Source organism: Nuphar pumila, chromosome 10 (assembly GCF_984573655.1).
Source record: "Nuphar pumila chromosome 10, dmNupPumi1.hap1.1, whole genome shotgun sequence".
Taxonomy (NCBI): Eukaryota; Viridiplantae; Streptophyta; class Magnoliopsida; order Nymphaeales; family Nymphaeaceae; genus Nuphar; species Nuphar pumila.
This window is the reverse complement of record NC_143258.1, coordinates 6,195,056-6,206,898: the sequence shown is the minus strand read 5'-3', so window position 1 is coordinate 6,206,898 and position 11,843 is coordinate 6,195,056. Positions and strand designations below refer to the sequence as shown.

Here is an 11,843-nt window from a genome sequence, read left to right as displayed (position 1 = left end):
ATATCTGATCTCCCAATCCACATTTCAAATAAAAGAAGAATAAATTGATAAAACATCATTTTTAGCACCATCAAAACAATCTATAGGTGTGTCCAAGTCCACAAGCAGCTACAGCCTATCAAATTGCCAGTGTGCCACAATCAAGCACAAGCAGCAACCCACAAGGGAGGCCCACTTTCATGTACGTTCCACAAATATTGAGATCATAAAATGTATGAAAAGTGTAGTTTAAAAACATACACAAGTCCTGTACTGCAAATCCGAATCAACAAGAAAATAGAATATTGATCGAACCATGTCCCACAAAACTATTAACACTACACCGAAAGCATCCAAACTGCATGAATGGAATCTTCACTGCATGGCCTACAGTACATACTCAGAAGCCGCAGTGAAAAGCTCTAATTGGCACGGCCTCTCAAAACATCAAGGCCCATCTCAGTAGGATCTGTTGCCTGCAATTCAACTTGGAAGCCATCTAGTTCTCTCTTGAATCTGTCCTTTGAGCTAGCATAAAGCATCTTACTCCTTACTCTTGATGTATCAGGAGACCTGCGAAAGGAACAGGTAAACCATGTGACAAATCAACAAATCATAACATTCAATGTTCAGCATACAACATACTAACTATGATGACCAAATTATTCAATATAAAAATGATAATAGCTAATCACATTGCACTTGAATTGGCAGAAAAGTGCATATCATTACCACGCGATGAAGAAAATCTTGCTCTTCTGGCAATTCTCTTCAGTTACAAAGTCATAATCATAAACAGCATATCGGCATTCATTTGTTGGGAGGCTTGCGGCAAAATCCTCATAGCTTTCACCTGGCGCTCCAAGCTTTTCAACAATAACCTGCTTTTGCTTCTCCTCAATCTTGAAAACAATGAAACGGTAGGTTCTTTTGGCCTTCAACTCCAAGAATTTCAGTTTGCAGTCGTCATTGACTGCCATTCCCGACGCTGCATTGGCCTAAAATGTGAAAATATATATTCAACATTAAGATAAATGATGTTTACAGGAAGAAAAATTGCCAAATTAAAACACACACACACACACAAGCACATGCATGCACGCACACCCCATGCACACACATACAAAAGCGTCCACAAGGACAAACAACCACACTCTTCTACAAATTACACATGGGAATCTGCTGTTCAACCTTGGGGTGGCACCACGACACAGCCTGAGTCATCCGATGGGCACATATGGCGCATCAACAAACTTTCGCAGGATGTTGATATACCATGAGTTACCACAATTAATTGAAACTACTAGACTATCAACTAATAACAAAACCAACTCATAATCATTGAACTTTTACACGGCAGCGAGATTTCCCTACCTTCCCATATGACCATGAATAACAATTTGATCCAATTATTGCTCACATACACAACACGGCCAATTATGGGTCACACACACAACACGGATAGAAACAGCAAAAGAAATAAATTTGCAACATCATCGGAAAAAACTAAAGAGCATCCTAAACAAATACCCTCCAAATAATCGAGAACCAAGAATCAGATCAACCGAACATGCAAAGAGAAAACAAAACCATCTCAATTTCAACAAAACAAGATCCGGGACAACTAGATCGGGGAAAAGCAACCCAATCCTTCAATCACGATCGATATAACAAACAACGAAAATAAATCCTTCATTATCGCACCATCCTAGCCCTAGAAAACAGTTCACGAGCGAGAAACCCCAAATTCGATGATCGATCCTAAAACATCAAGGCATGAGTCGATCTCAAACATGAAGAACCAATAAAAAACACCAACAAAACAAAAAAGCGAAAGACTCTCAAGATAAACCCCAAACATCACAGCAGAAACAACACGTTCGCATCAGATTGAAATATAACCGCACAGCAAGGAAAGCTACACGATAGATAGATCGTACGGATCCGATCTCCCCGAGCTCATAAACGAAACTGTTCACAGATCGAAGAACCACACAGAGAGACACACGAAACGGGGGAACAAAAGAAGGGAGAGAGAAATCCGATGGCAGAAACGAAATCGGAGCACTAGAAGAGTCCGACAGTGTGGAAGTCTCACCATCTCTGCTGTCACTCCTTCAGATGGTCACAAGGGAAGAAAGATCGGGGGTCTTCCGGAGGAGATTAAATAGGAGGGCCGCGCGTTCCCGCAGAAAATCTAGGGCTCGGAAGACGGGATTAATATCACCACCGAGCCAGCAAACCCTAGAAAATCTAGGGCTCGGAGGGACGCTCGTTCCCGCAGACACTCTCTCTCTCACCTGACTTTACGATGCGGCCCAGTTCATCCCCTTAATACTGAGAAACTGCCACGGCATAGACTGGGGTTCTTAATTAAAAAACATTTGTCACAGAGATACGTCGACACTAGTACGCGTGATGCAGGTTCGATTTTTTATGAAATATCGCGAGAAATTGCCTGAGAGTTTAAAACGGCAATTTCTTGTGAGAATTTCAAAATATCGCAAGATTTATGAAAAAAACATAAATACCGCGATTTAAACCTGATATTTACATTTTAAATGGCTCTTTATCGAAAAAAAACCCATGTATTTTTATTTTTAAATAATTTTTAATAATATTTTCTTATAAAAATTAAATTATTTTCTTATTGCTGAGATTTTGCCAAAAAATGCAAGATTTATGAAAAATTTTCAATTTCTTGCGAGTTTTTGAAAAACAAGATTTTGCGGATAAAAACATGTCACTATGGCACGGGGACGCAATTTTTTTTAAATTTTGAATCAATAAAAAACATTTTTTTGATATTTTATTGTTAAAAGTATGCTTTTTATTGAAATAAAATTTTAAAACAGTAAAAATAAAATAAAAATAAAATATTATTTATACGTGTCAGTGTTTGTTCGGCAAGTGGAAAATGAAAAAAAAGTGTTTGGCTTGATTAGGCTCATATAGACTCATTAAGTAATGATAGATAAATTACAAGTATAGTTTGTAAGACATATTATAGTAGAAAATAAATAGTCCAAGTGTTCTGCTTGCATTCAACTTGTTCATCAACCCTAGTTACAAGCAGATCCAGTTCCATTGAATCTTGGATTGCAACCTGTTACCTTATTTTGTGATTTTTACAATTTTTATTTTATTTTATTATTATTTTATCTAGAGTTACAAATTTAATTACCTTACGATCCTTCACATTACCTCACAATGCCTCCTTTTAAGTTTTCAATGGTTTTCTTCTTTTCCTAATTCCTTTCATTTGCATTTGTGCCAACTTTTTCACTGGTGTTACAAAGGTATTTGTACAAAGTGCTCGAACCATTTTAAATGGAATTATCAAAATCTTTTTTATTTATTAACAGAAGTTTTAAATGGTTTTTGATATGTTAATTTCTATTCTTTTTCTTTTTTGGTAACTCTAAACATCCATCTTAAAATATATATATATATATATATTGCATTCGGACTTGTTGTTACTTCTTAGCGTGTTTGACTGCTTGTCCAAGATTGGACGGAACAGTAAACAAAATAGACAGAACACATGTTATGTCTATTCTATAATAATTATACTTCATCCATCGTTTGTTTTGATTAGACAAAAATTTGTGTTTCTTATATTCAAAATTTTTTTTTACACTGTAAATAACTCATACATACATTCATTCATTTATAAACGAACCTGGTCATACATGATAGCCCTAAATCCAAACACAAATATGCAAGAAAAATGAATCCCACACCCTTGCCCTTCCTTTCAAATCAAGGTATTAATTACCCTCACCCTGTCCAATATATTTTTTTAACCCCTATCTTGTTTGATGGCAACTAGGCACACTATCAAACACACCTTTAAGACGACACAAGAGTACATGTTGCCATTTTATTAGAATAGAATGATTGTCAACTGTGTCCAACCAAACACGCCACTATAATCACGAACCTCTTTATATGTCACAATCACAAGATTCGAGACTCTTTTTCTACTAAACAAAACTTTTAGATCACATCCATCCATAAGGTTCGATCTAAAAATCAATTAAAAAATGTTAAAAAAAGTGATTTATACTCAATAGTTTTGTCCCTTCAATAGCACCAAATGTTAACCCTTCTTTTGATAAGTGTTTTTTTTTTAAGATATTGAGAAAACTTAGAGGAAAATTTATAGACATAAGTAGAGGGCTAATCAATGGTCAAGTCTCACAAACACTACCCTAGTTGGTACGTTTGGGCTTAATGATATCATCTAACTACCTAGTGGGTTCTTATGATATGATCTTAGCAATATATTGACCCAGATTTGGTTTATAAAATTTTAAATAAGACTTGAGTCTGTCTTAAGTTTTAATTAAGATTCTATAAATAAAAAGAGATTTTACTTGTTTATGAAAAAAGAGAGATATTTTATGGGGTTTGGTTTATGCTATTTGTATCAAAACTTGAGCTGGTTCTGCCTAATCTAGGTTCCATCAGACCTTGACCAAGACCCAGTACCAGCACCTCAAAGTCAAACTTACCTTAGGACCTGTTGGATCTGGTACATGATCCACCCATCGACAGCATGGTTCACTATTGTTGTTGTGATTGTATGGCGGGATACACTTGTCCCTGCCGGGATGAATGCTTGGTGGGCCCCATGTCCCACATCAAATGTGTGGTGGTGGTGGGGCAGATTTTTTTATTATAATAAAATAAAATAAAATAATCCAAAATAAAGGTATTTATGGGCTTCTAGTATTGTACGATAGATGATGAGATAGGGCACACTTTCTTAAGAAAAGTACATTCATAGTAGCATGGCGTCTGTTATTGAATAGGGATTAATGAGGTGTGGGGGACAATTCATTATTACTCATAATGTAGCATGTAGCGTGCCTAAGACTAACAAGAGAAACCGATATATATAGAGAGAGAAAGAGAGAATTAAGATTTTTTATTATATTTGGTTGCTTATTTTGATACCAACAAAAGCCTATTGCTCTCATTAAGTTGTGCGTAAGAAACCCCCCATGAATGCACCCTTATGAGTGGTTGCGCCCAAAGTGTTAAAGAGCCCATCACTCAAACTTGCTCTTCAAGTTCCCTCAACATCAGGCTCAATCATACCACACCCAAAAATGAAATCACTATACTTGTTTTGAGTTCCTACATATTAAAATCACTTAGGGCAGGTTTGGAAGTGAGAAAGATATATGAAAAGTGATGTAAAATAGAAAATTTGTTAGAATTTTTTGACCATTCCAAACAAGAGAGACTTTTTTTTCGTTGAGAGAGTTTTTTCTAAAAAGTGCAAGTTTTGATAGAAAACATTCCTTCATGGAGCATGGGTGAAAGAATGTTTCTTACAAAGAAAATTTATTTTTACACCCCCACCACCAATATCTCACAATCACCACCGCCATCCATCTCACCACTCACCATTACCCCCGTCTTCTCTCTCATTTTTTCATATTTTTCTTGTAACGAACCAAACCGAGATGTCTCAAACCTGGGTTTGTGGACGTTAAAACAATCTAAAAAATCAAGCCATTTTTTTATACACCTGTCATAATATGGTCTCACCCATTTAAAACTAATACTAATAATCCATTATCAATAAAACAGAAGGTTCATATTAAATAATCTGAATCAAAACTAGAAAGTAAAATACTCCACAATACTTCAAATCACTAGTAGTCAAGTTCATGTCCAAGAGTCAAGTCCTCTTTTTCGCTAAGCTTTCTAATCTTACAATTGTAACCAAGTAAGGGTGAGTTTAAAACTCAGTAAAATTTCATTCACAACATGACTTATAATTATAGTGAGCTCTAAACTCATATTCTTAATTTAATTCTCTAACTAAGCATGTTGTTTACATATTTTATCTCTATTTTTTTGATTTATTACCCTTCCAGAAACCATTCATTATCTTAAGAGTAGACATTTTCCAATATCATCCTCTACACTAAGTGACTATTTCGAAAATAGTCTCATAGAGTGTGGCAACCCATGTAGACAACTTTAGATTCTACAATATTGAATATATATGAACTACTCATACATTACATAATCTAAATCGGTCCAGATTATAGACTTCCAATCACTGCAGCTTTGCTCACCGATTGCAAGCTGGAGAGCGCAATATACACATCAGTAGTTAGCCGAAGAACCTTGAAGGCTATACCTGCCCCCAATGTTTGTGGTTCATGCTACTTCTTACATGTATCTAATAGACTGTGCCTTAATCCATCCGGGTTACCTAATGATTTTTCAAGATCTCAGGTACTAGTGAGATACACATACCTCTAACACAATCCTTAACCATGTCCTTCTTGGTAGAGTTCCTAATTGGCTCTCTGCGTTGTTACCTTAGGTGCATTATTAATAATTTTTTTTTAGTGTTAGTATATTATATAATTTTTAAATGTACATATACTAACTATTGTTTACCATATAATCACATGGATACAATAACAATTCTAGAGATAACAATCCATCACAAAGACACATCATGATAATTCATGACACAACATGATGACCCCTCCCAAGGTACAAGCACGTCATTCCCATAACAATATTTGTTCTTAGAAATTTAAAACTCTACCATATAACCTCAATGCCCAACATTCTTTTTTTTTCTATATTACATATACCAAACCATTTACCTAGTTTTCCATGACCAAGCACCTTCATGACATTTACCATGCCATATACCAACATTTTTACAAAATGATAAAGTGCTAAGATAAACATGTAATATGTACCATAGTTCACATGCATCTTTCCAAAAGCCTCACATATAGATTTCTTAACATGCATTCAATAAATCTATTTACATGCATAAAATAATCCGTATACACATTACAAGAGTACAAAAAATCATAACATCAATCTGTAACAAGATGCATTTACACAAAAAAATTATATTTTATTATCTAGAGAGTTATTTATGAATATCCCCTTACCTCAAAAGCAAGAATGGTTACTTCACCAAGTAGTCAATTATCTCACAGTCGTCAGATCTCTTTATTATATAAAGACTCATTTAACATATCAACATTTCCTTTAAATTTGCAAAATTACCAAACTACCTTTTTCGAAGATAGTCTCTCAGACCTCATTTCTCATGCTATGTGTTTGACCATGAGAACATAACAAGAATATTCTTTTTTGAGTCCCAATTCTAATGCACTAAACCTCATCCGATTTTGAGTTCGGAATGAAAGGTTGTTCTTGTTTTACCGATACAGGTAGAACAAGGGCAAAATAGTTATTTAACCTCTTAGGTGGGCTTGAATCTAGATAACAACACTTGCGATGGATCCAACCGATCTTCTAAGTCTGATTCTCAATTCTGGATCAGATCCAACCCAGATATGAATCCTATACATATATCGAGATCAAAGTATATATACAATAAGTTTGCTACTTCTATCCAACTAAACTTGGTTGACCTACTGGTTCAGGGTAGTTCCCTTCTTATGAGAGGTTGCAGATTCAAATCCTAACCCTCACTCTTTTATAAACATTCCCATTAACCTCACATCAAATGTAACATGATATGGGTTCAATCCCTACTGAACCTAAATGGGTTAAGTTTCTCTCAGATTAGGTAGACTAGATCTAGATCCAGTTTGGTCTTGTTTGGGTCCATACTAGTCCTGAAACAGAGATTCATTCTCTATTTCCAATACTAGATCCAGATCCAATCTTTTCTAGTTTGGATTCCAAACTGAACAGACATCCAATCTTTGTCTCATACTTGATCCAGATCTGGTATGATTGATTCAGACCCGGTTCATATCAGGTATGGTACCAATTGGACCCAAACCTGATCCAATTTAGGTTAGGTTCAAACTAGGCCCAAGCCTGCTCTATTCTGGGTTTGGTCCAACTGAATTCAGTACTTGATCCATTCTAGATTTGGTCCAACTAAACCCAAACCCATATCCGATTCATGATAGAAAACCGAGACAACCACCATCTCGATTTTTCGATATATATATATTTATTTTAACCCATACTAGGTTTGAGTCTCACCCAAACCGAACTGGTCTGGGTGCAAACCCACCCGACTCAGTTTGGGTTGCACCCAAACCTAGGTCTTGGCCTACTCGGTTCAGTTTAAACCCAAACCAAGTTGGTTCAGGTCTTCATATAAACTGAGACAAAAAGCACTGCTCTTTGTCTTACCCCATTTATAGACCAGATCAAGTTTGTCTTCTCAGCAGCTCAGAGATAGAGAGCTTGGCTCTGTGTTTTGTCGCTTTCATGTGACCCGGCTTGGTCTGATGAACCCAGACTGAGTCAGTCTATTAATGGGCCAAGACAAAGGGCCAAAAACTCTCTGTTTCACCACTCTACATGACCCGACTCGATGTGGGTGAACCTAGACTGAGTCAGTTTGCTATTAAGCCAAGACATAGAGCCAAAAAATTGTTTGTCTTGCTCGTCTTTAAACCTGACTCGGTCTGGGTGCCCAAACCAAGTTTGTCTTATTTCTAACCACTTATTTTTCTTTGACCTAACTCAGTCCGAGTGATCCCAAACCGGATTAGGTTTGTTTCCTAGCCGAGACTGAGAGTGAAACTCGCTATCTCTTCTGCTTTCTAACCTAAATCAGTTTGGCGTGCCCAGATTGAGTCTCTCTCTATCTCGCTCCCTTTTCGACTTGACTTGGTTTGGGCATGCTCAGATCGAGTTGGTCTTTTATTATGGTTGAGACCCCATATTTTGACCAGACTCGGTCTGAGATCGCCCAAATCGAGTCGATACCTTATCCCTTTCTCTTGCCTATATGTCACTGGAAACCACCAGGTTGCCGGCGGTTCAGGTCATGCAGAGACAAGAACGCCTTGTCTCCGCCCTTTTTTCCATTCATGGTGGGCGGCGGGAACAAAATGTCATCTTCTCTTTCCACCTGCCCTTTTCCTTTCCCTATCGCGTGATGCTGGCAACCCAGTGATTGCTCGCGACACAATTTTTTTTTAAAAACAAATTGTAGATGGGAGGAGACAAATTACCTTTGCCAGTCCATATTCATCCTCTCCCTCTATTTTTTCTTTTTCACATAAAAATGGAGGGGAAAGGAGGGCTTGTGTGCCTCTTTATAGAGGTTGCCTCATAACCCCCCATCCCCTCCATTGATGAGGGGGCCTCTCCACCTTGCCACCACTTCTTGCATGTGGGGAAAGAGGGAGAGGCTCCCTTAAACCCATTAAATTGGGGCCTTCCCACTTCCCTCCATAAAAAAATGTGGCATCCCTTTTTCTGACCTAGCTGGGCAGGGTGGGCTCATGCCCACTCGACCAACTTGGTCAGGTTTTACATTCCCACTCTATTTTTTTCATGCTACACAAACAAGCGAAAACCATTTTTTTTTAAAACTTCTCATATCAAAAACTCTCATAGGCAAAACTTTCTTTTCTTATGAGAGTTTCTTTCTTTCAAACATGCCCTTAGGCTCTGTTTGGGAGCCAAAATTGAGATGGAGACGAGAATGGAGATGGGAGCAGAGATGGAAGTGAGCAGAGTTCACGTCCTCAAAAGGATATTGTTGAACTTTGCCAAGAACAATGAGTTCCCAACACACTCCAAAATCCTCTCCCTTCTCAACTACTCTAAAATAATTAGTGAAGCCAAGGCGAGGATCTTAGGAATCCTCATCTCTGCTTCCAACACCGGCTATGTTTGGGAGCCTTGAATAGGCAGTTATGTTGTGGTTCCTGCCATACTGTCATATTTTGGCAACACACTGAAATCATGTTTCCATCCCATTGCAAGGCTATAGCCTTAATGTTTTTGGATCTCGCACTCTAAATCAAACACGTGCTAGCAACAAAGTAGTAATGTGATCACACCTGATATCTCCTCCTTTGAGTCAAACAAGGGCATCAACCTCAGTACTCCTATTTTAGTGGCCCAAAGATGGTTCCCCCTTAGCAAACATATATTCGTCTCCTTTCATCCAATCAATAGAACACTTCTCCCCAACTTGCTGATAAAAAAAGGCAATGGATCACTTTTACCTTTACAAGGACATCCAGTTTTGTACAATCTCCCAGTTTGGGGCTGAGTAGCCTCTTGGCATTATTTTCTTCACGATTTTTTATTGAATAAGGGTGGAAAAAATCTTTTTTTATGAGAACCTTCACTGAAAGCTAGGTCGTATAATTGGCCGCCCCTCTGCAAGGTAAACCTCGAGTGGTGTCATCGACACTCAAGCCATTACGGAGCTCGCCAGTTAAAGGCACCTGCACACACACTCAAACTTGGGACAAAGGGGTCATCACCCTTTTCCCAGGCCCACTGCCACTTGAGTGACCTAGGGTGGAATGAGTTATTTTAATAAAAAACCTTCACTGTTCTTATAGAGTCAACCATTTTCATCAAAAAGCCTTGTCATAATATTTTATGGTTTTTTTTGTGAGAAAACTCCTAAAATTGTGATTTGGAGAAACACTGTCAGAATAAAATTGCATGAGTCGATTCAAAGTCTAATAAGTCCACCAATTGTTTTGAAAATTGACTGAATCTGTCTTTTTTCATGATAAGTCTGGCATTTATTGGCTACTATATATTTTAAGCATTAAATGCATATTTTGAATTGTTGGACCAATTTATTAAGGCATAAATCAAACATGACAAAGTGAACTCCTGCCTTAGGGCGAGTGAGTGAGCAGGTAGTCTGTTATCGAGTTAGTCAGTCTTGTTATCATCGCAAAAAAATTTCCTCCCTCTGCGAGAGATAGAAAAACGATTCTGCGAGTCAAACTCGACCAAAGTTTTGAAAATTGTTTTTGAAAATTACTCGCCTCCATTTTTGAAATTTGCAGAAAAATTTCGTAGAATGAGACTCGCCTGTCGGTACGAGGTTCAACCGTTCCTGGCGCCTTTACCAGAAGTAATTGAATCAAGGATCAAAAGTGTTCTTAGCTAGGCTCAAATATCTAAATTATACTCTATTTCCTAAATGCGCAGAGAATCAGGCATGTGCTAGAAATTCTTGAAAAATGCACATTTTAAAAAGATGATGTTTGCTTCTGATATTTTGGAAATACTTGGAAATGAGATTCTTGGAAATAATAGATCACATTAAAGACTATCTTTTGGAATGGAAAATTGATTCTCAGGACAATTGAAAGTTTGAGAAAATCGATTTCTGAAATAATTTGAATATCCTTTTTGAGAAAATTGATTTCTTATTGAAACAATTCAATAAAAGAGGATTTGGTCCTTTAAAATGATTTCATGATGCGAATTTGCCAATGTGAAATGAATGAATGTCACTTCAAAGAATATTTTCTGAGAAATTTGAGAATTGCAGTGGATTTTAAAATAGCCTAAGAGTGTAGGCTGAATGTGACTTATACGAAGATGACAAATCTGAGTCTCGTTCGTATTCTGACTATGGCCATAAATACGAATTCCACCAAGTTTGTCAACTCCCTAAAAGCTTATGCATGTACCATTCGTGTCAACCATAGTGGATTTGAAAAATTTGTAATAAATTGTCATACATCAGATATCAGAATTTACGAAAGCAAATTATATGCAATGCACCCTATTCTATGCAAAAATGTAACTCTTATTCCAATATTACATTTGCTTTTACATCAATGAAATAAAAGAAAAATAAATAAAATCTTTATTTTGAATATCCCTGCAAAACTAGAAAATGAGTTAGCACAAATATGTAGGTTTTTCTAGATTTATCCAAAAATATCAAGAAATCATCAAATTTTATCCAGATATAAACCCAATTCATACATCCCTGATGTAAACATGAGAAATAAATTATGCCAACACATAAAAAATCTAAAATAAAAGTTTGAATATTCGAAATTGTGGAGAAAATGACCAAAATGCCCCTGATAACAAGACTA

At 36.8% G+C, this 11,843-nt stretch overlaps 1 protein-coding gene across 1 annotated transcript; it reads right to left on the bottom strand.

The window, feature by feature from the left end:
• On the bottom strand, nt 1-2,316 carry LOC149823364 (actin-depolymerizing factor 7-like). The gene is made up of 3 exons (XM_090018791.1): nt 2,078-2,316; nt 712-977; nt 1-552 (listed from the first exon to the last, which is right to left on the bottom strand). The coding sequence occupies exons 1-3, from the start codon at nt 2,078-2,080 to the stop codon at nt 402-404; spliced, it is 420 nt and encodes a 139-aa protein (XP_089874917.1). The 5' UTR covers nt 2,081-2,316; the 3' UTR covers nt 1-401.
• Between the last annotated feature and the right edge of the window lie 9,527 nt (nt 2,317-11,843).

Coding starts and splice junctions, on each gene's coding strand:
- LOC149823364 (XM_090018791.1), bottom strand. Junction 553..711: donor AAGATTTTCTTCATCGCGTG/GTAATGATATGC, acceptor TTCCTTTCGCAG/GTCTCCTGATACATCAAGAG.